Source organism: Oncorhynchus clarkii, chromosome 1, assembly GCF_045791955.1.
Source record: "Oncorhynchus clarkii lewisi isolate Uvic-CL-2024 chromosome 1, UVic_Ocla_1.0, whole genome shotgun sequence".
NCBI classification, from domain to species: domain Eukaryota; kingdom Metazoa; phylum Chordata; class Actinopteri; order Salmoniformes; family Salmonidae; genus Oncorhynchus; species Oncorhynchus clarkii.
The window spans coordinates 12180675-12205573 of record NC_092147.1 but is presented as its reverse complement, the minus strand read 5'-3'; the positions used below and the strand labels follow the sequence as shown (position 1 = coordinate 12205573).

At 41.8% G+C, this 24899-nt stretch overlaps 2 protein-coding genes across 4 annotated transcripts; both read right to left on the bottom strand.

Moving 5' to 3' along the window:
* Window positions 1-1680: 1680 nt before the first annotated feature.
* On the bottom strand, window positions 1681-12494 carry LOC139422931 (MAPK interacting serine/threonine kinase 1). Its single transcript, XM_071174457.1, has 14 exons — window positions 12358-12494; window positions 11574-11636; window positions 10895-11009; window positions 10304-10450; window positions 10066-10163; window positions 9170-9249; window positions 8995-9068; window positions 8603-8707; window positions 8467-8522; window positions 8243-8338; window positions 7860-8054; window positions 7405-7569; window positions 4997-5040; window positions 1681-4718 (listed from the first exon to the last, which is right to left on the bottom strand). Exons 1-14 carry the CDS (start codon window positions 12406-12408, stop codon window positions 4481-4483), a joined length of 1527 nt encoding a protein of 508 aa, XP_071030558.1. The 5' UTR covers window positions 12409-12494; the 3' UTR covers window positions 1681-4480.
* Window positions 12495-12807: 313 nt separating this feature from the next.
* Window positions 12808-23781, bottom strand: LOC139423000 (MOB kinase activator 3C-like). Of its 3 annotated transcripts, none has more exons than XM_071174671.1 (4): window positions 22750-23781; window positions 19714-20302; window positions 16186-16388; window positions 12808-13582 (listed from the first exon to the last, which is right to left on the bottom strand). In XM_071174671.1, exons 2-4 carry the CDS (start codon window positions 20129-20131, stop codon window positions 13553-13555), a joined length of 651 nt encoding a protein of 216 aa, XP_071030772.1. In that variant the 5' UTR covers window positions 20132-20302; window positions 22750-23781; the 3' UTR covers window positions 12808-13552. The 3 variants fall into 3 exon arrangements, with proteins under 3 accessions (XP_071030772.1, XP_071030858.1, XP_071030684.1); XM_071174757.1 differs by having other exon boundaries at window positions 16166-16388; window positions 22750-22962; XM_071174583.1 differs by having other exon boundaries at window positions 13417-13582; window positions 16174-16388; window positions 22750-22956.
* Between the last annotated feature and the right edge of the window lie 1118 nt (window positions 23782-24899).

The following is a 24899-nucleotide window of genomic DNA, read 5'->3' as shown; positions in this document are numbered from 1 at the left end:
GCTGATGTATTATGCATACATGACGAGTAATAAATGCTACAAAGACTAGATAAATCAACGATATTATTATCTTCAGCTCTGCAACATATTGATGCCCAGTTTTTTCACAGAGAATAAGAAATTCTGAGTTTCTTGTCTTTTGTTCATATATATATATTCCTAAGTACACAATGAATAAGTACACTGGGTTCTGATATGTTCGCAGACGATCATTTACATTTTGAAGATGTATTGGTCTTATATTACATGGTTAAAAGTGTATTAGACTACATAAATATATGTCTTAGACTGACACAGCCAATAAACTGGAGCATTTTGACAGATTAGATTATCCTGATAAAACAATAAAAAAATATAATTACCATTACAGGAGTCATTTTATTTAAATGGTCGTTTAAAGACCAATTTATATTCTATAATCACTGATTGGCATTGGACTATTCATTAAAGAACAGAAAACATTTAATATTCTTTTGGTGATGAAAACAAATACGTCACTGACAGCAATTGCTTTTACTTACATATGATGAGTCCCATAGTTCAGGTAATCTTGTTTGAAATACAACACTATTCCCGTCGTTTGTCTCTCATTTCAATCGAGTCGTGGACTTTCCATGACACTCTCTCGTGAGCTCGCTCACCCAAGCAGGTGGAATACGACAGAGGAAAAGAGAAGAGCGCTCATGAGTTTTGTGCATGGTTAACCACTAGGGGCGCCATATGAGCGTCATTCACTGACGAACACACACAAGTACAGCGAGACTAATGGTTGAACAAACCAACAAAGACACGTGTATTTATACAAATAAAACATGTAAAAAAGGTATTCGAGATATCTGTAGAAATTGATTATGAAAGCAAATTATATATTTTGCAGGAATTGAAATAGCCCAATATGTATTATGGGGATTGTTATTGTTCATTTGGATTATTAATTAAGCAAATGCTTTGGATATAATCAAACTCTGATAGAAGCACTGTGAAATATTGCTTGCTTAGAAAACCATCGACATATAGCCCAGATAAACTGTACCACTCTTTGTTCTGAACTACCCACAATGCAACAAAGCATGATTCTGAACTACCCACCCCATACAGTGGTACAAAGTACTTAGGTAAAAATACTTTAAAGTACTAGTAGGTTTTTGGGATATCTGTACTTTACTATTTCTATTTTTTAGAACTTTTACTTCACTGTATTCCTAAAGAAAATAATGTACTTTTTACTAGACACTCTTATCCAAAGCTACTCCCTGCGGGAATTGAACCCACAACCCTAGCATTGTAAGCACCATGCTCTACCAACTGAGCTACATGGGCCCATAACAGTGTCTGCTAGTACATCTTCACTGTTACCTTCTTCCTTTAGGCGCTCTAGACCAATCCCCATACTCCTCTCTTCCCTGTTACCTTCTTCCTTTAGGCGCTCTAGACCAACCCCCACACTCCTCTCTTCACTGTGTGGTCAGGTGAATCACAATCATCCATGTCCCCGTTTCTTTCACATGCTACAATAGGCAACTGGTGAGTGATGGGCCCAAAATAAACCCATTCAATCAGTTCTTCCAGCCATAAACTGAGTAGTCTCTGTTTATGTACTCACACTGAACCTGGAAGAACAGTCAATCTGCCTAACTTGTTACATGTCAGAGTTCTGCCTAGAAGTCAGAGAAAGAAGAATTTCATAAGAAAGAATGGGGTTTTATTGGGAAAACAGCATACCACAGGGGCTATTGATGTGCAACATTGTTAGAACATTTGCCATAAGACCTCATCCACATGGGTTATAAGGTATTTAGCTGCATAGCTTATGCCAATGAATGTATCTTATCCCATCTGATTTGAGTTTAGTGTGTGTCCCAAATGGCACCCTATTCCCTATGTAGTGCCCTACTTTTGACCAGGGCCTGTGGGCTATAGGGTGCCATTTGGGACTAATTAGAGTGAGAGGGCTTTACCATAGCCACTGGGAGATCCCTAATGTGTTGCACCCTCTCTGACGGAGAGTCCGTGCCCGCTTAGGAAGGCCCCTCGGTTGCTATAGCGATTGAGTATCCATGGCAACCGGGGGAGATCCAGGCATTGGGTACAAGCCGTTTTACATGGGGGTGGGGGATGCAATACATGAAGTTAAAGGGTGAGGGGAATAAGTGCTAGACTTCCATCAGTGTCCCCACATTAATAAAATGACAAGCTCTTAGAGGTGAAACAGTCAAACTGGTAGAGGTAAATCAAATAATTTCAGTAACCAAAGAGCATTTCAGTAACCAAAGAGCATTTCAGTAACCAAAGAGCATTTCAGTAACCAAAGAGCATTTCAGTAACTATGTTACGCAGGCTGAAATGGCCGTCTGACCAATTTATGTTTAAAAATCTGAAACCAAATGAATGTGACATGCTAGCATTCACAGTCGTCACAAGTTATTTCTATCAGTCTCTATGGTTTCTTTGGCACACTTATTCAGATCCATTTGCTGACAAACCAACCGACAATACACACATAAAACTACTACTAAAAAAACTGATAGAAAACTATAATTCCCTTTCCGCCAGAGAAAGGTATATTTATAAACGGCATCCCCTGTGGAATATAGAATATATAAAAAATAAAGTTATGGACGTTTAAAAAAACACAACATTAAAAAACACAAAGACATTTCCAGATTTCTATATCACTTAAACAGATTCTAACAATATTCAGTGAAGTGTGAATAGCCAAAACAGAAATTAATTTGCGTAAAAAGAAAGCTGCAGGTTATTAGTGGTATGACTGAAAATAAGTTAAACACATTTGAAGCAAGCAAAGGCAGAATGGTCCTGTAATCATTTGGAAAAAATGTGCAAAGACATCATACAAATTCTAGCTTGGCCCCAGATCTGATTGTGTCATCATGTCAACTCTTTGTAATGTCATGTTTTGCATTAAGTGACAACATAACACAAACAAACTGGCAACCAGGCTAGTGCAATTCAGGTTTCTGAGGTAATCCTTAGTTTATCAATACTTCAAATATGTCTAAAAAAATAAAAATACTGATGAAATGCAATCATTTCAAATAATCTCAAAATACATATGACGAGTGAGTTCTTTCAAAGTATAGAAGTGTTCCAGGTAGCTGATGTTTCGATAAGGAGATAAGAAATGGAATTTCAGGGTGATTAAAATAATAAAATGCTTTTCAAATGAATGATGCACTCTCAAATCATTCAGTAACCCACCTTCCACAAGCACAATGTCTTAAACGGTCTATGCCAAACACTCACACTCAACATACTGTAGATATCGACCCATCTGTCAATAATAGGGCCCCAGAAGGCTTACTAGGATAAATCAAGGAGAGAGTCCATTCCCTGAATACCAGGCCATAGTCACAGTGTCTGCTTGCCTTGCCATTATTGGGTTGCAGAATTCTCAAAACATTCCAAAAATTCCCAAAATATATTCCAGAAATCCTGCATGAAAAATTAGGAGGTTGGATGCCTCATCCCTGCTGGTTCCAAAAATCCTAAAACTGGGATTTCTGGAAAAACCAGGACATTTTGGGAAAGTTTTGAAACCCTCCTCACAGCCTATGTATGACCAGCCCTAAAAACAGGGTCATTATTAAGGGACTGAAAAGTAATGCTCTACTTTTGCAGCATTCAGTAACTCTATAAATAACGCTAAAACCTTTTCACAGCTTGACCAACACAACGTAAATTAAAATGTTTTTTAAAATTAAAAGTATTTCTACAATAAGACAGGCTAGCTACATGCACTGTACGTGTATTAAATGCCCCATGCGGACATCATCAAGAATCCATTCCTAACGGAAATAACCGTGCAATTAAGTATAGCTAGCATAAAGCAACCATCACTAGCAGTCTTAACCATAGAAAAAGAATCACTAGAACAGGCTTAGACCCGTTTTAGTGACTTTATTCCTGTCGTCTTAACATGGGATTGCGCTCTGTATAGACTGAGGTTATTATCAAATGCAGGAAACAACCTCAACCCAAACTAATCACTGAAACCGAAACAAAGCTGGGACTCAGTGTGTGTTAGCTTAGTAGAGGATAAAAGTGCTTCCCTTTGTGCTCTGGTCTCTCTGTTTCTAGGTGATAAGAAAACCACTGGCCATGAGAGCTTGGACAATGAGGCTACTAACCCTGTGAAGCTACACAGGAGTCTCCTGCCAACGGAAGCTATCATCCATCTCAGATGGTGTGACATGGTAAACACCACCTAGAGAGGAGGAGCAGGGGAGGAAGAGAGACTAGCACCAGGATGGAGGGAACAGAGGAGAAACAAAAGAGGGGAAAGGAAGGCACAAAGAGCCTGGCAGCAGTTCTGAGGCTGACATTATTAAATCAGAGAATCTGACCCTGTTGGGATCTTAGAAGCACACGACTATATTAGAAGGATAAACCAGGTGCGAGGGAACTCCGAGCCTGCAGTAGCACCAAAACGGGGTCTTCCTGGGGTTAAACCAGGAGCTGGTTAGGTGACGAGAGAGTCGAGGTTGTCGTCATCAGCAGGCAGGAAGTCCTGGGTGGTGCGCTGAGCGTTGGACTGTGCCCGTCTGCGAGCCAGCCGGGAGTTGGAGGGGGGCGAAAGCCTCATGGAGGTCACAATGGTGGTGACCACTTCCTCCTGCTCCTCGTCGTGCTGCGACAGCTGGCGGTTGAAGGCGATGGCGTCGGCGGCAAACTGGGTCAGGTCTTTGGTGCTGCTGTTCCTGTAGAGAACGAGCAGACGATCAGTCAGAGATTGATCAAATTCTAGATCACACGTTTAGCTCTAGGAGACACACTCAATTTGTCAGGAACACTCCTAAATCTAATTGTGTCCGATGTTTTCAGGCCTCAAAATGTCAAGTTGAGTTCATTATGCTACTTTGTAGGTCTGGAAAACAAACTTTGATTTTGAAGTGTAACGTCCCTTCAACAATTGAATTTATTAGCCATCTGCTGTAATGTACTGCACATTCTGTGAAATGAGCACTGAGTGGATTACCTTTGGAGGAAGTGTGGGGTTGGGAGACCTCTCTCTGGTGCATTCTAGGGGAAAATAAATAACACATTTAAATAAGATACAACAGGAAAACGGAATCCATTTATTTTAATTGTACCTTTTCCTTCACAGATATACAGTTTGGAGGAAATGTACTGGTGAAAACAAGCCCACTGGTTTCTTGGATGTCTCTTTCACACATTCAGCCTTCTTAGATCAGTGTAGAATAGACAAGGCAAGAAAACCACTTCAGAATATTGACATCCACCGGGAACAACATAAAGTACAGACCTGGGTTCATATACTGTTTAGGGTATTTCAATTGATTTCAAAAGTAATTTGGAAGTTAAGTATTTGGATATTTTTTCTTTGAAACAAGTAGTATTAGAATCTATTTGGAAACACTTGTTTAGTAATGACACATACATACATGCACACACACACACACACACACACACACACACATATACTGCTCAAAAAAATAAAGGGAACACTAAAATAACACATCCTAGATCTGAATGAATGAAATATTCTTATTAAATACTTTTTTCTTTACATAGTTGAATGTGCTGACAACAAAATCACACAAAAATTATCAATGGAAATCAAATTTATCAACCCATGGAGGTCTGGATTTGGAGTTACACTCAAAATTAAAGTGGAAAACCACACTACAGGCTGATCCAACTTTGATGTAATGTCCTTAAAACAAGTCAAAATGAGGCTCAGTAGTGTGTGTGGCCTCCACGTGCCTGTATGACCTCCCTACAACGCCTGGGCATGCTCCTGATGAGGTGGCGGATGGTCTCCTGAGGAATCTCCTCCCAGACCTGGACTAAAGCATCCACCAACTCCTGGACAGTCTGTGGTGCAACGTGGCGTTGGTGGATAGAGCGAAACATGATGTCCCAGATGTGCTCAATTGGATTCAGGTCTGGGGAACGGGCGGGCCAGTCCATAGCATCAATGCCTTCCTCTTTCAGGAACTGCTGACACCCTCCAGCCACATGAGGTTTAGCATTGTCTTGCATTAGGAGGAACCCAGGGCCAACCGCATCAGCATATGGTCTCACAAGGGGTCTGAGGATCTCATCTCGGTATCTAATGGCAGTCAGGCTACCTCTGGCGAGCACATGGAGGGCTGTGCGGCCCCCCAAAGAAATGCCACCCCACACCATGACTGACCCACCGCCAAACCGGTCACGCTGGAGGATGTTGTAGGCAGCAGAACGTTCTCCACGGCGTCTCCAGACTGTCACATGTGCTCAGTGTGAACCTGCTTTCATCTGTGAAGAGCACAGGGCGCCAGTGGCGAATTTTCCAATCTTGGTGTTCTCTGGCAAATGCCAAACCTCCTGCACAACCCCTGTAAGCACAACCCCCACCTTTGGACGTCGGGCCCTCATGAAGTCTTTTTCTGACCGTTTGAGCAGACACATGCACATTTGTGGCCTGCTGGAGGTCATTTTGCAGGGCTCTGGCAGTGCTCCTCCTTGCACAAAGGCGGAGGTAGCGGTCCTGCTGCTGGGTTGTTGCCCTCCTACGGCCTCCTCCATGTCTCCTGATGTACTGGCCTGTCTCCTGGTAGCGCCTCCATGCTCTGGACACTACGCTGACAGACACAGCAAGCCTTCTTGCCACAGCTTGCATTGATGTGCCATCCTGGATGAGTTGCACTACCTGAGCCATTTGTGTGGGTTGTAGACTCCGTCTCATGCTACCACTAGAGTGAAAGCACCGCCAGCATTCAAAAGTGACCAAACATCAGCCAGGAAGCATAGGAACTGAGAAGTGGTCTGTGGTCACCACCTGCAGAACCACTACTTTATTGGGGGTATCTTGCTACTTGCATTTAATTTCCACCTGTTGTCTATTCCATTTGCACAACAGCATGTGAAATGTATTGTCAATCAGTGTTGCTTCCTAAGTGGACAGTTTGATTTCACAGAAGTGTGATTGACTTGGAGTTACATTGTGTTGTTTAAGTGTTCCCGTTATTTTTTTGAGCAGTATATATATATATATATATATATATTTTTTTTTTTGAATACTCAAATACACAGTATTTAAACAAATAATTAAATGTCCATGCATTTCAACTAGGTCTGTTTGGTATTTGAAATTATGTATTTCCTTATACTTATTTCAAAATACTAGGCTATTTACAGGAAATTATTTGAAAGTACTTTCAAATACTTACCTCAAAATACTAGGCTATTTACAGGAAATTATTTGAAAGTACTTTCAAATACTTCCAATAGAAGTAGGTGATTCGAGCCACATTATTAGAAAATACTCAAGATACACAGAAAATAAGTATTCAATAACAAATAATAGACATGTATTTGAACCCAGGTGTGGTATGTTATGACCCACACAGTGTACAGAAGGGTTAGGAAATTGACACTCACCCCCTGCACCCAGGAGTGCTGCAGGACCTGGGCAGCACTGAGGCGGAGGGTGGCATCCCGTACCAGCAGCCTGGAGATGAGGTCCTTGGCCTGGGCAGAGATGTGGGCCCAGTCCTTCTCTGGGAACTCATACTGGCCATCCTGGATGTTGTCAAACAGATTCTTCTGCAGGGGTGGGACACAATATATTAAAAGGGAAAATCATGAATAGTATAATATTTTGGGCATTCACTTATGACATGAATCAGAAACTGTTTCTAAATTACTATAAGTTTTTATGAATTATAATGGTTATAACACCAATAAATGCATGGCAGATTTTTTTAATTATTTTTTATAAACGTTCTCGAAGGTCCAGAGTTTGTGTTCCTTCGAGACAGACATCTACAGCACTATTTAAAAAAAAATCTAAGGTGAACTGGGAGTTTGAAGAAGACTGGTGATGGCTTGTGTACCTGGCAGGTGCGGCAGGTCTCTCCACGGTCCCAGCCACAGTCAGTCCCACAATGACCAGTGAAGGGGGGGCTGCCGCTGAGCAGAATATAGAGGATGACCCCCAGGCTCCAGAGGTCACAACGCTTGTCGTAGAACGATGCCTCGTCTGTGAACACCTCCACCACCTCTGGAGCCATGTACTCTGCCGAGCCACACTGAGTCGGGGAAACCAAACACCGTGAGGACATATGTCAAATCAAATTTGATTTAAAAGTACATTTAAAATCGCAACACTCTTTACAGTAAAAATGTAAAATGTGCACTTAGGGACAATTAAGACATTGCCAGATAGACAGACACACAAATATCAGGGTTAGTGGTAGGTTCAGGTTGTGGTATTTACCGGTGTGGTGAGCTCTGGAGTGGTGATTGGAATACAGGCACTGCTAAGCTTCACTCCACTGCCCAAGTCAAAGTCACAGATTTTCACCGGAGACACCTGCAGAGGGAGAGAAAAATAGCAAGCATTCACTAGCTATAACCACAATAACGGTTTGGTAAACATGACATTTTCTACAGAAAACATATGTTGTTGTTCCGTAGCACATTGGGGGAAACAAAGGTTACCTGGTCAGTAGACTCACACAGGATGTTCTCTGGCTTTAGGTCCCGGTGGGCGATACCTGTAGAACAGAGAATGTTCATGAGGAAACAATCACACTGTAATTCTATACAGGCACAGCCCCATGTTCAGGGGTCCTACCTTTGTTGTGGAGGAAGTGAAGAGCTTTGGAGATGTCCCTGACCACACGGCTGGCCTCCAGCTCATCAAAGTGCTTACGGTTCTGGATGTGAGTCAGAATGGAGCCTGTATGGGTAAAGAGGAGAGCTTTCAGGAGCAGAGAGAGGAGAGCTTTCAGGAGCAGAGAGCTTTCAGAGAAACACCTAATAGTTTCATGTAATCTGGGTCATGTTCATTAGGCCACAAAGCACCACCATGTTTTGCAACAGAAAACAACATTGTTTTTATTGGACAAGTTCAGTTACAGCAGTATCTCCCCAGTTTACTTTTTTCTTCCATTTTATGCACGATGAACATGACCCACCTTCACCCTCACAAAAGTGAGATAATATGGTAAAAACAGGAAGACATACCTCCGCGCAACTTCTCAAACACCAAGTAGAAGCAGGAGTCATCTTCAAAAAACTGTATTAGTTCCAGAATGTTCCTGAAAATGTTAATAGGAACACATTAGTGGGTGACGTTTTTTTGTTGTAATTATTATTTAACCTTCAGAGCTTTCCCTTTGTAGAGTGAAAGAGCACACACTTGTTGCCCTGGCACTGGTAAAGGGTCTCCACTTCACGGAAGACGCGGCTGCGACTGTGCCCCGCGTTCTTCTCAATGATCTGAGACAAAACCAAATAGACACAGGTATCAGTGAGTGAATAAAGCTTAGTCACAGAACAATGAGCTTGATGTATAAATGTTTCCCAGCAGTGGGAAAATATGGAATCAGATGGATTTTGGCTGACAATCTGCACATTTTCTCATCAATGAAAAATTTGATCTCAATAGTTTTCTGTTCCCAAAACTAAAATCTGTTTGGCCAGAGTGGACTAAGTTTTGTAGACTTTACCCTTTGCCAAAGTTTCTAAAAATTACGTTGTCTAGGAGTCCAAGGGCGAATTGAGCTAATGCACAAGTGCACTTCACAGGCGTTCCCGAACGGAAATATGCAACTACATGCTAGAACGCACCAATAGGATCTCATTAGCTTGTGCTCTGCCTACCTCCTGCTAGTTCTGCCCACTATGATTAACTTGCTCCCATTTGAAATGGCAGGCTGTGGGTGTACCTTGGATTAGTTATAAAAAATCTTTGGCTTAGTGGGTGGTATATGTGCACATCCATAAAACAAAAATATGTCCCAGGTGCTGGATCAGAGAGGACAATGAAGAACAAAAAGCTAATCTGCACACTGGTATAACGCTTAACTGTTTAATAGGACAACGTTTGGACCACAAACCGGGCAAAGAAAACACTGTTTGGGGTTGAAACAGCATCCGTTAGTGACTAATTATACTTCAACTACCCTGGAATAACAATAAAACCTTTGCATGTGATGTATGACATTCATCACAAGTCCCATATGTCCTCTATGCACCCTGGTCAAAAGTAGTGCCCTGAATAGGGAACCGTTTCATACGCAGCCTCAGACTCACCTTCACAGCATATTCATTCCCATTCTGAAGACTGATGCATCCTTGGACCTTTGCATATGCACCCTGACCCAGCATTTCATCTGTCAGTTTGTATAGGTCTGGAGAAAAGAGAAACGCACAAAAGCCTGTCTCTGGTATCTATGGTGTGGGTGCATTTATTAAAAAAACTCTACATTTTGAATGACATGAGTGATTGGATATTTGACAGGCTTGTCTGATTTATGTGCAAAATGATTACCGTTGAAGTTTCCTGTAAAGCTGTCTGTTGCTCTTGACCTCCTTTTCTTCTTCTTTGGTTTGGCTGAGTTTGGAATGCTTACTGGCTGGGTGGCTTCCATTGGTTTGGCTGAGTCTGGGATGCTTACTGGCTGGCTAGCTTCCACCTCTGTATAAACAAGTTGACTGTTAATTCACGTCAACCACAGTTACATTGTAAAATATTGCTTGAATTGCAAAGTGTTTGCAACGTGCATACTGACTAACATCTATTGACTATGTGCCAATCAACAAAAATAAAATGTTTTCTTAAATTGTGAATGATTGTTTAAAACTGATAGATCCTTGAATGGATTAACTATGTGCCAGCAAATAAATGATTGCTTAAAGCATAGTGTGTGCAATGTGTATATTGACTAACATGTAGGACTGCTATGTGCCAATGTGATAGCAAAGCAGACAGGGAGAAGCTGGTTGTGGAGCTGGGTCAGTATCCACAAAGCATCGGAGTAGAAGTGCTGATCTAAGATCGGTCCATATAAATCTTATTCGTTATGATCTAAAAAGGCACTGCTACTGATAAGGCCCTGGTCAGAGGCCTGAAGTGCAGTACCTGGAGGGCCCTTTGAGAGGCGCTGTCTCTCCTCTGTGGCAGTGGGGGGCACCACATTCTGCTGTTCCCCACAGCTGTCCCCTACTGGGCCAAGGGCCAGAGAGTTACTCTGTAACTGAAAGAGAGAGAGTGGGGAGAGAAAGTGTGAAAGTGAGAGCAGAGCCAGAGAGATCAGGTGGTGGAGAGGGACAGAAAGAACAAGAAGAAGCACAGTGTGTCACTTTTGTTCTTAAAGTACCAGTGCAGTCCTAAACCAATTTCAAATCTACTGATATGGCATATTCTAGATAAAATAACAATACAGTATAATTAGAACCAAGCTTCTGGTTTAAAACAAGGTTATCTTCCCCTGTGGCAGCCTGCCAATAGGGTACACTGATATGCAAACACAAACAGGAAAGCTTACAAAGACCTTATCTGACCCTGGATATTCCCAAACACACTTTCACATCCAGTGATAGCATAGGCATATTTGTATTACTCATTGAAAATGATGCAACATATCCAGTTTAACCTTAAGATAAGCATAATTACTGGCAGTCTGTTACTACTAGAAGCTACTCTTATCTGAGCAGCAGGAAAGGTTAAGGGAAGTAACAAGTGTGACAAAACCAGAAGCTATGACAAGTTTGTAAAATAGCTAGTTAGCTAGCTATTTCTGACAGCAATATTGATTTACCTGGAGAGAGTGCTGGAAGGCTTGCAACTCTGCCACCGTGCTCTGCCTCACCATATCTGCCAACTGAAAAATAATGAAACATTTCAGATAGCTAGCACGTTTTCGAGTAGCGAGCTAGTACAGTAAAGTCATGTCGGCGGGGGCAGAAACAGGGAGAGAGTATTCAAAGTTACACTAAGGAATTCCATCAGTGATGATGTGATGTGTTTTCACTTGAACACACATTCCAGAACTGGTTGGACCTTTCCTTACACACATACGCCGGGCGGCTTTTTGTAACGTTGGTGTTATTCTGCTAGCTGTAGGTTATATGTCAAACCTGGATAATTGGGTGAGTTATTGAGTCATTCCAGAAAACTCAGATCCAAATATGCTGATGAAAGCAGCCACGACTTGGTCGTGCCTGACTGGAGGCGGCAAAAATACAGCTACTTAGCTAACACGTTATAGTTAGTTCAATCAAACAGTCAGCAAAAGTAGGCTATGCAATCACACACATTAGCTAGCTAACTATAGTAAAGATACTCATAAGGTTATAAACAGGTCGACCTTATTAGCTGTCTAGCTAGCTAGCAATCCATATATCAGCTCAGTCATAACGATGTTCTGAAAATAATTGTATCAGATGAGTGTGTTATGAAAAGCCAAAACCAATACATTTGCGCTAGCTAGCTACAGTAACGTTACATAGTTAACTATTTTACGTTGGCTAGTTACTATGTCACCTAATCCGTCTTGCTAATGACGTTATGAATTACTGATGATATTAAAAAATATATCTAACCTGGAGTCTGTGTCCAAACAGGCCGAAATCCTCCTCCAGCGCCTCGGTCATCCTCTGGGTTTTGCGGTGGGTCAGGGTGGACAACAGAGTGAAATCCAGCTAGTGACGTAAGGCGGTAAACGCAGAGCTCCCGCCTCTTGCATGTCCTGTAGTTTATTCATTGGACGAAAAGAATAAGCCACTAGGACGTCAGGTATTGCAAAACAACTTCCCCTATTTCATAATAGGGAATTTCTGGTGTATGACAGCACTCTCATTCATAGAACATATACTAGTAGTAGCAAGGTAGGTTATATTATAGTCTAAGGCGTCGTATTTAAGTTAAATAAAGGTTCAATAAAATAAAATACATTTGTAGTGCAAGTTATATTAATGAGTCATGAGTATTTTAAGATGAATGAATAATTTTCCTCAAAAATGAACACAATTAACTCAACAGGAGAGGCCAGGAAGGGTAAAATAGGCTCTTAATACTTGGAAATTGAATCAGTTACACATCAGATCAGTCTCACAGAGCAAGGTTTAAACTGGTTTTGTGTAAATTAAGATTAAGTCAGTAATTCCCAGTATGAGTCCATACTTGTCATTCTGCACATCCCTGGACACTTGTTTTTCAAGTTGTCTGGCTGGGACACATGTACTACTTCAAAATGGAGATAGCCTCAATGCCCATGCTGTCACAGACTCTATAATTGCCCAGATACAAAGATGAAGCCTCAATGCCCATGCTGTCACAGACTCTATAATTGCCCAGATACAAAGATGAATCCTCTATCTATCTCTATGGTTGTGACCTTCCATCCATTACAAAATGTCTCAAACACCTCGAAGCCGCAAACATTTCCAAAGTTGATGATGTCAAGAACTATACATGCGTAATAAAACAGAGCTAGAATAGTTATTACTAAACATTACTACAATTACAATAAAGCTCAGAAGACTGGAGTGCTACATCATGATCATCACAGCACTATGGGAAGCAGAACAGTCCTTTTTCATAAAACATATAGACTATTGGCTGAAAATGTCACTTTATGAACAAACGTTGTAATGCTTGGGATGGATAACACTTTAGTTCTTCAAATCCACTCAAAATCCATTCCTTTAGTTTGAGTGTTTGGTTGTATTGAAGTTGTGGGTCTCTTGAAGGCCACAGGGAATGCTGAAATGATGTAAACTCCATTTTCCAAGTGGTTTAGTTACAGATCTTCTCTGTCATTGCCCTCTGAGGGTAGAGAAGAGAGAGTAGAGTTGGGGGATTAACATGATATTGACAAATAATTGCATTATATGCCTACCTTGCTGCAAAAACAAGACATAGGAATGGTTATTACAAAGCTTTCTCCATTGAACAGGGCTACGATTAAAGGGCCATCTGGGAAAACCAAAACAAAGCGGTCACTCGTCCCTGTTTTGGTAAGACATATTCTTCAAGAATAACTGTCTATCGTTAAGTCCAAAAATTGATGTACCAATCCCAGATCGCCCTGTTCATTTGAGGTGACAGACAGAACTACATGCCTATGCTGACATGCTATATGATGATGCTAAAATCATTTCCTAACAGATAGGCTAAAGCCATAATCTGAGGAGAACTCATTCGGCTGTTTCCACTCACAAAACAGATGACTTATAGTCAACCAAAAGCAGAAAAGCTAAATGCTCAATCCATCACACTGTCTTATGTTAACAAGGTTGACTTCCCCTCATATTGCATTGTTGACATAATGTCTCATTGTTATTTATAAGTAGAATCTGTACTTCATAATGATGATAACAGAAGACGTATGTGAAGGATATTCCCTCATAAATGACTATCCAGACACCCCCTGCACTACACTGCATTCGGAAAGTATTCAGACACCTTCCCTTTTTCCACATTTGGTTATGTTACAGTCTCATTCTAAAATGGATTAAATCAATCTATACACATAGCCCCGTAATGACAAAGTGAAAACAGGTTGAAAATCCAACTGACATTTACTCCTGAGGTGCTGACTTGCTGCACCCTCGACAACTACTGTGATTATTATTATTTGACCATGCGGGTCATTTATGAACATTTGAACATCTTGGCCATGTTCTGTTATAATCTCCACCCGGTACAGCCAGAAGAGGACTGGCCACCCCTCATAGCCTGGTTCCTCTCTAGGTTTTGGCCTTTCTAGGGAGTTTTTCCTAGCCACCGTGCTTCTACACCTGCATTGCTTGCTGTTTGGGGTTTTAGGCTGGGTTTCTGTACAGCACTTTGAGATATCAGCTGATGTACGAAGGGCTATATAAATACATTTGATTTGATTTGATAAGTATTCAGACCATTTGCTATAAGACACCAAATTGAGCTCAGGTGCATCCTGTTTCCATTGATAATCCTTGAGATGTTTCTGCAACTTGATTGGAGTCATATTCTATAGATTGGACATGCTTTGGAAAGGCACACACCTGTCTATATAATGTCCCACAGTTTACAGTTCTTGTTATTTCTTCAGCATTGAAGGTCCCCGAGAACACAGTGGCCTCCATCATTCTTAAATGGAAGAAGTTTGGAACCACCAAGACTCTTCCTAGAGCTGGCCACCCATCCAAACTGAGAAATCAGGGGAAAAGGGCCTTGGACAGGGAGGTGACCAAGAACCGGATGGTCACTCTGTCAGAGCTCCAGAGATCCTCCGTGGGGATGGGAGAACCTTCCAGAAGGACTACCACCTCTGCAGCACTCCACCAATTAGGTTTTTATGGTAGAGTGGCCAGACGGAATCCACTCCTCAGTAAAAGGCACATGACAGCCCGCTTGGAGTTTGCCTAGAGGCACCTAGAGGACCCTCAGACCATGAGAAACAAGATTCTCTGGTCTGATGAAACCAAGATTGGACTCTTTCCCATGAATGCCAAGTGTCATGTCTGGAGGAAACCTGGCACCATCCCTACAATGAAAAATGGTGGTGGCAGCATCATGCTGTGGGGATGTTTTTCAGCGGAAGGGACTGGAAGACTAGTCAGGATCGAGGAAAAGATGAACGTTGCAAAGTATGAAAACCTGCTCCAGAGCACTCAGGACCTCAGAATGGGGCAAAGGTTCACCTTCCAACAGGACAACAACACTAAGCACACAGCCAATACAACGCAGGAGTGGCTGCAGGACAAGTCTCTGAATGTCCTTGAGGGCCCTAGCCAGAGCCCGGACTTGAACCCGATCGAACATCTCTGGAGAGACCTGAAAATAGCTGTCCAGTGACACTCCCCAACCAACCTGACAGAGCTTGAGAGGATCTGCAGAGAAGAATGGCAGAAACTCCTCAAATACAGGTGTACCAAGCTTTTAACGTCATACCCAAGAAGATTCGAGGCTATAATCGCTGCCAAAGGTGTTTCAACTAAGTACTGAGTATATGAATACTTATGTAAATGTAATATTTCAGTGTTTTATTTTTTATACATTTGCAAAGATTTCTACAACCTGTTTTTGCTTTGACATTATGGGGTACTTTGTGTAGATTGATGAGGGGGAAAAAAATGTGAACCATTTTAGAATGAGGCTGCAACGTAACAAAATGTGGAAAAAGGGGTCTGAATACTGTCCGAATGCCCTGTATATATGTACTGTACATATATTAATAAAAACCTCCCATCCATGTGTTACAGAGTTAATATTGTGCCGTAAGCTCACCCCTAAGGTTGCAAAATTCAGGTAACTTTCACCAAATTTGATGGTTTTCCAGAAATCCTGGATGGAGGAATCTTCCAACCAGGATTTGAGAAATAAACTGGGAATTTGGGGAAAGTTACGGAAATGTGCAACCCTACTCACCACCACACCTCCTCTCTCACCAGGGGCTCCAGTTCTGAGTGCTCGATGAGGCTGAACTCAGAGATGAAGTAGTAGTAGTGTTTGTAACAGGTATTGATGTGAGCCTCGGCGCCCATGCTACAGATGCTGTCAAAGTGGTGGATGTAGACATGCACAAAGACCCGGAAAAGACGGCTCAGAATCTTCTTACACACCTGCTGGAAGTTCTTAGGGAAAGGGACACCTACAACAAGAAGGATAGAACAGTCAATGAGGAGGAACACTGTACAGTTAGTTACCTTATAATTAAGCATTGGGTCTTTGCAACCACATTAAATGCCTTCTAGAGACCATCCCTGGATGCATTAATGAAAATCAGTTTGTAATTTTCAGAATATCCATAATATTCCATAATTATGTTCCATTATTTTTTCGATTATTGCTTTTTTTTTTAAAACTAGCATTAAAACACAAATCACATGAGTTTCCATTGAAGATAATTTAAACCCACACGCTGAACATCAGTCTCCATTACATCAGGTATTCCCAAACTGGGGTACCCGCAATGCCGTCAGGGGTACATCAACCAAAAACGGTATTCACATTATTTTTTTAAACAATAGTAATTCTTCACATTTTCAAATCCTGTATGGAGGAATCTTCCAACCAGGATTTGAGGGGAAAAAAACTGGGAATTCGGGGAATGTTACGGAAATGTGCAACCCTTTGGGGCTATACATTTGGGTGAGTTTTTTCCCCTCGCCTGAGTAGCCTCATTTCATCTAGTGTTCAGCAAAAATAACTACACAATATCAAATACAGGTAGCCTAGTCAAATAATTAACATCCAATCACATTAACCATCACTCTCTTGCAGAAATTTCACTAACATTCCGTATGTAGCCAAATGTAGCTGCTGCTCATTCAGTTTGCTCGAAAATGGATTAATGGATTAAAAAAAGTAAGGCCCATAGAGACACATACAGTACCAGCTCTACTGGTAGTACTGCTACTACCAGCAGTACTACACCTGCACCTGTCAACGACACAAGTTATTCTGTTTCCATGAGCACATCCAATGCTAGCATCAGTAACTACATTTGTTGTTAGCCCAGCTAGTATGGACACTGACAGTTGTGAATCTGATGTAGCCGAAGAGCTACTGCCCCCTTAACCAGGAAAGCACCGAACAACAAACAGGGACATTGGACCATCGAAGAGGCGCAAATATGATGAGAACTACATTGATTTGGGGTTCACATATATTGGGAGTAGTGCCTTTCCTCAGCCACAGTGGATTATATGCGCAAAAGTACTATCTCACAACTCGATGAAACCTTTACTCTTCCGCAGACATTTAGAAGCAAAACATGCCCATTTGAAAAATAAGCCACAGGAGTTTTATGAGCGAGAATTAAGATTACTTTCGAGTAGTAAGACATGTATAAAAGCAACAGATACCATTAATAAGACGGGTCTAGAAGCATCTTATATGGTGAGCTACTGAGTGGCTAGGACAGGCAAGCCTCATTCTATTGTGGAGGACTTATTTCTTCCTGTTGCCGCAGATATGGCTGGGACAATGCTGGGGGAAAAGGACAAAAAAAAACTATACAGACAATGTCTTCATCAAACAACACTGTTTCCCGATGCATCAATGACATGGCAGGAGATGTTTTGAAACAATTACTGCTTCGCGTGTTACAGCTGGATGAGTCAACAGACGTGGCGGGCCTGGCACAGCTGTTGGTATATGTCTGTTACATTTATGGGGGGTCAATTAAGGAAGACATCCTCTTCTGCAAACCACTGGACAACAGGACAACAGGAGAGGATATTTCTAAAGTATTGGACAACTTTGTGACATCAAATGGACGTTGCTGGTCAAGATGTGTTGGTATCTGTACTGATGGTGGAAAAGCCATGAGAGGGAGACATAGTGGCGTGGTAACGCGCATACAAGCATTTGCTCCCGATGCCACTTGGGTAAACTGCAGCATCCACTGAGAGGCTCTTGCTGGCAGGGGAATGCCTGACAGCTTGAAAGCCATTTTGGACACAACAGTGAAAATGGTTAACTTTGTTAAAGCAAGGCCCCTGAACTCTCGTGTATTTTCTGCATTATGCAATGATATGGGCTGCGGCCATGTAACACTTTTACAATATACAGAAGTGTGCTGGTTATCAAGGGGCAAAGTATTGACACGTTTAGTTTTTTTTAATTGAGAGACGAGCTTAAAGTTCTTCACTGACCATCATTTTCACTTGTGTGAAAAACTTGTCATCATGCAAGCGGTCAGACGTCTGGCCTATCTGAGTGATGTTTTTCTCGCCTGAATGATCTGAATCTATGATTACAGGGACACTCCACAACTATATTCAATGTGTGGGACAAAATTGAGGATATGATTAAGAAGTTGGAGCTCTTCTCTGTCTGCATTAACAAGGACAACACACAGCTCTTTCCATCATTGTATGATTTTTTGTGTGCAAATGAACTTGAGGTTAAGGACAATGTCAAATGTGATATAGCGAAGCACCTGAGTGAGTTGGGTGCGCAATTACACAGGTACTTTCCCGAAACGGATGACACAAACAACTGGATTTGTTATCCCTTTCATGCCCTACTTCCAGTCCACTTAACGATATCTGAACAAGAGAGCCTCATCGAAATAGCAACAAGCGGTTCTGTGAAAATTGAATTTAATCAGAAGCCACTGCCAGATTTCTGGATTGGGTTGCGCTCAGAGTAGCCTGTCTTGATTTAATGATTTAAGACTGAGACTCTCCCCAATACAACCCAACACTGCAGAGTTATGTGCATCCTTTCAAGCACACCTTTCTCATTAACCTGTGGTGTGTTATTCACAATTTCCGATGAACAATAAGATTTTATATGTAAGATGGTTAAATAAAGAACAAAATTATTGATTATTATAATATTATTATTTGTGCCCTGGTTCTATAAGAGTCACTTCCCACAAGCTGGGTTGTGACAAAAACTCACACTCACTCTTATGTTCAATAAATGTATCGTATCATATAGTGTGTGTGTGGCAGGCTGACTCTGGTGCTAGAGGGGGTACGCAGCGGGAGGTTGAATGTTTGAAGGGGAACCACTGCATTAGATAATCTCCCTCCCTAAACAGAGGTTGATGACAACCCTTTAACAATGAACAATAGGCTCAGAGTACCTCATTCAATTTCTTCTAAATGCCACCCTCATTGTATAATTAACCTATCCTTGAACCTTTCTAGATACATTAAAGGTATTGTCAGAGAAGGTGGGGTATGATGCAACATCACAGAAGCATTCACTATCATCCACTTAGATCAACATCAAAGAGCTTTCGTTTTAATTACTGCTGTAAAATGTTCTGTACATTGACTTTCTATAGGACCATTGCAGCCAAGAATGTCTCCTGAACATCAATATACCTTTGCACCCTGAAGCACCCTTATATAGCTAGTAGCTTCCATGGTCACACACCCCATAGATTCAACTCTAACTTCAAAGACAGTCCCCCTACAGAGGAGTCCCTCTGGGTTTAGTATGAGGTCCTCACACACCTACTCTTGTGGGGAAGATGTCCTCATTGTTGATGTTGGTCTCAATCCAGTCCATCAGTAGGTTCATGTATTTCAAGGCAGGTAGCTTGGTGGGCTTCTTGTAGTCGTCTCCGTCCTGCCACCTGTACTCGTAGCGCAGGCCCCCGGACATGATGGGGCAGGTGCGCTCGGTGCAGAACTCGCTGACCGTGCCGTAGATCAGGTTGATGCGGTTGAAGAAGTCCACCACATGCACAGCGATCCAGTCATTGATGTTCTCTCCTTCGGGAAGCTGGACCACTTTCCTCAGGTCCAGGCCGGACTTCAGAGAGGCCTGGGCCTTCTTGTATAGTTCAAAGCGCTGGGTCCCAGGCTCGAAGCTCTTCCGAGGCCTGAACGTTTTGTCTTTGCTGAAGACTTGTCCGAGACAGAGCGCCATTGTCTTAATGGTGGACTAATGGACAGTGTGTGTGTTGGGTGCGGGGGGTTCCTGAGAGGTAATTGGACAGGTTTCACGAACATAAGTTTGTTCAGGTTAAGGTGTTCTCTGAGGAGTTCTGAGGGTAGTGACCTCTACATTGGGGGCGGTTGGGAATGCAGGGACATTTCTCTGAAAAATAGAGAAAACAACGAGAAAGGTCATGAGAAGTTAGAATGGCTTCTACCCCCATGATATCATACCTGCAAACAAAGTACCACAATACTATCATGCCTGCAAATTAGGCAACATGATAGAAATCAGCAAACTAAATCAGCAAAGTATAAACAGTATTGTCAGCTTGTTTACAAAGGAAATAGCTTGAAGGACTTGATAAGCAAAGCTGTGATTGTTGTGATTGTGAAACTGCTCTGAATATAAAATATGACCCCAAATATGAGGACAAACCAACAGTGGAGTGAGTGTACAAGAATCCATTTGTGGCATTCATTTCTGGTGGCTGCTATGCAAATTGAGTTGTAGGTTACAATACTGACAACCATCTGGCCCTTGAAATAGGTCCTTGTATGTATGCATGTATTTGAAGTGGGAAGTTTACATACACTTACGTTGGAGTCATCAAAACTTGTTTTTCAACCACTCCACAAATTTCTTGATAACAAACTATAGTTTTGACAAGTCGATTAGGACATCTACTTTGTGCATGACACAAGTCATTTTTTCAACAATTGTTTACAGACAGATTATTTCACTTATAATTCACTGTATCACAATTCCAGTGGGTCATTAGTGTACATACACTGAAACACAGCAACTCTGCCTTTCTGAATTATAGAAGGAGTTCAGTGCAGGGCAGTGGTAGCCCACTGAGTATCTAGCTACTTGTCTCCATGGTTTAGAAGGTTTACTTTTCTTTACTGAGTTAGTTTCCATGACAGAGTTTCATGTGGAGAGCTCTGAGAAGTCAAGCCATATTTACAGCTCTCAAGAAGTCATACAGATATTGTTTCAAAAGGCATTCTGAATATAATACAAACAGTGTGATGTTCTAGAATAGTTTTGAATCTGCTGTTGTTCCTTTCAACCATTCTAAATGACAATGTCTGGTGGTGATGTGACTGTATCCGCATTTATGTCCCACGTCCCGTTTCACACAGCAACTCTCAACACTTCCTGGGTTTGTTATGGTGCAGCTTGTGTGGTTAAACTGAGCACCAGTTTCTGTTCTTACAGTATATACACAGAGTGTACAAAACATTAGGAACATACAAGTAGACTGCCCAGGTGAATCCAGGTGAACGGCATGCCTTATTGATGTCACTTGTTAAATCCACTTCAATCAGTGTAGATGAAGGGGAGGAGATAGGTTAAAGAAGGATTTTTAAGCCTTGAGAAAATTGAAACATGGATTGTGTATGTGCGCCATTCAGAGGGTGAATGGGAAAGACAAAATATTTAAGTGCCTTTGAACAGGGTATGGTAATAGGTGCCAGGTGCACCGGTTTCAGTGTGTCAAGAACTGTAACGCTGCTGGGTTTTTCCACACTCAACAGTTTCCCATGTGTATCAAGAATAATCCACCATCCAAAGGACATCCAGCCAACTTGACACAAATGTGGGAACTGGGAAGCAGTTGCGTCAACATGGACCAGCATCCCTGTGGATCACTTTTGACACCTTGTAGTTCATGCCCCGACTAATTGAGGGTGTTCTGAGGGCAAAGGGGGATGCAGCTCAATATTATGATGGTGTTCCTAATGTTTTGTACACTCAGTGTAAGACAATCATATTTGTGTGCTCTGAGCCTGAACTGTACAGAGTAATCCAGAATGAGACAAAGTCGAAATGTTGAATTCCACCTGGTTTAGTGTAATTTTACTGTAGTTTTGCTCTCAGACTGTAGCAGAAACTTCAGCTCTCACTACTCAGAACAGTAGGCCTAAAGTATGACTGTCATTCTTCTTCTGGACAGCTTCCTCCACATCTGTATGGTGTTTGTTACACAGTATGTGTGGTGTGAACAGGATCATCCTCTTTCTCAGTACTTCATTTCTATTATCTCTAGTGGATCAGGCATTGGGTATTCACTTGGAGAATGACCATATGACAGAAGGAGCTGGTCCACAACTGGATAGGTAACTGATTTGATGATGTCCACTACACTCTCTTAGTTTTGGTATCTAAGTCTAAATCCATAGCAGTTCCACAAATGTGAATACCAGTCATGGGCAGTAAACCTCAGAGTCATTTAATAACAGTGACAGAAAAGAAATGTCTATATAGGCCAAGGGATAGGGGATATGTGTCCTTTCTTTTTGATTATGACCTCACTGCTTCTCAGTGTCTTCATGCCTCTCCAGTTACAGACTGGTGCATGTCTGATCATGTATGTGGGACGGTGGACCAGGTCCGCTATGCACCCTGATTACTTTACTGATTTTCCATGGAATTTCCTTCTGACACTGGAGAATAACAATAGATCTTTCAAGGTCCTTCAAAAATACAGTATGTGGGAGAGAGAAAACAGTAGCTAATGCACAGGAACAAATTCAGTAAATCTAGTCATATGGAACAAAGAGAAAGAGCGTGAGATAAAAAGGGAAGTTTCCCCACAGTACCTGGCCGGGGTCCGTGTGGATGGCTTGGAATGATGTGGGGAGTCTTTGGAAGGCCAAGGAGAGTTCCGTGGTCAGCCCCCTTTACTTTAATTCCCCCTGGACAACGATCCAGGCAGATCTGTCCCTCTCCAGATCCTATGGAGACTCTCTCCTTCCCAGCCACCAACAGACCTTGAGGCTCCAACTTCACTCAGCAGCCAGTTACACAGCAGCGCAGACAAAAAAAAGCTGAAAAAAGTTGTTTGGCTTCTCTTCCTGTGAGTGATGTCACATCCTGACTTTGTCTGCTAGGCCCCTGCTGTATCTGTGTATGTGTGTGTGTGTGTGTGTGTGTGTGTGTGTGTGTGTATGTGTGAATGGAAGACCTACAAATCAACAGAGGAGGTTCCTGTACTATAGGGGCGGGAAGAAGCCACCCTGGCCCTCTCTTCCACTCCTCTCAAATCGCTCAGCTCTGCTTCCAGGACAAGATTCATCCCAATAAACCTCAACCTGCTATAATTTCTATTCCATTGTCAAGATGTAACCAAATCCATCAATTTTGACTTGCAGAAATGTATTGTCTGGTGCAACATACACAATCAAGCGTCACAAATCTACAAAAAAAATAGACTCGAGCCACTGAGACCTGGACGGTTCTCCACATGCTCCTGTAACGAGTGTTAATATTGCCTTGTGTATTTCACCTAAATCCTTTCACATCCATGGATTGTGAGTGTATCGATTGCTCTGTGGTATATTGCTCTGGCCTGCAGTACCTTCGAGTCAGACGCAGGAGTTCCCTCTCAGTATGTTTTGGTTCTACTGAGGAGAGGTATGTGTAAATGTATATGTTATAAATGTTTAGAAGTAGTAAATCGTCATATAATTGTGATATAATGTATTCCAATAGTGTTGTGTTGCTAGCCAACCGTTTCTGATGAAATATTCTGCTGAAAGAGTTTACGAAGTGGTGCAATTTTAGGCTAGCTAGTTAACTTACATGCTAGCAGGCTGTCTGTAATGTAACTTCCCTCGTGCAGGTACTTGCTTGCATTTCTTTTACTCACGTTAGGTGTGCAGTATTGAGAAGCTCACCATCCAGTGCATTGCATGTATTCCATCCAATCCAGATAAATAAAAGACAACTACTGTCCAGACTAGACCTGTTCGTTACAAATACAGCAGACTATAACGCAGAAAAGTAGCCAAACCGGCTACACTCCCATCCAGCAGGCGGGACCGGTGCATCAAGGCTCAGACCAACAGACTCCTAAACAGCTTCTATCCCCTGGCCATAAGACTGTTAATTGGCTAACAACTACAGCTCTCCCACAGACTATCCTATCCATACGGACTATATGCCCATCCACAGGTCTCTACGGGGTATGGTAGTAGGTGCCAGGCGCACGGTTTGTGTCAAGAACTGTCACACACATTTCCGTGTGTATGAAGAATGTTCCACCACCCAAAGCCAACTTGACACAACTGTGTACATTTATATTCATGCACGATCGGATATGAAAATAAATAAGTGTGTATATATATGTATTTATTTATTTTCTTCATTTGTGTGTATTGTCAGGTATTTCCGCATTGTTGGAGATAGAAACAAGCATTTCGCTGCACCTGCGATAACATCCTCGGAATGTGTACAGCCTATTGAATAAAAATACTAAATCAAATAGTGTTGAACATTGTTAATCAAAGTGTATTTTTCTAAATCATGAGTTCTGTATCTCACAGCTGCATTGAAGAGATGTTTAGGGAATTACAGGTGAAAGGCCCCCTGCAGTGATCCACAACATCCACAGGATGTCATCAGCTACATATCTTGCTTCCAAGGGCTCAGAAATGAGAGAAGTCCCTCTTGAAATCCAGAGCTTAAACAGAAGTCCCACATAAAATAAGCAATTGCCAATAATCAATGATGAAATTCATGTTCGATTTATACAAAATGTGTGCAATGCCAAGCTTTAACTGTAAGTGATCAGGATCACTAGGATAAAGCTAAATTGCACCCCTTACAGTAGGCTACGGTGTCAACTGTCAAAATATGTCAATAGCGTAATTGCAGCCATTATTACAGTTTTCAGACGGGAGCCAGTACTGTAGGCCTAAAGCGGTGTAATAAATGGTACATAGGGTGGCCAATAGGTGATGGGTTAGTT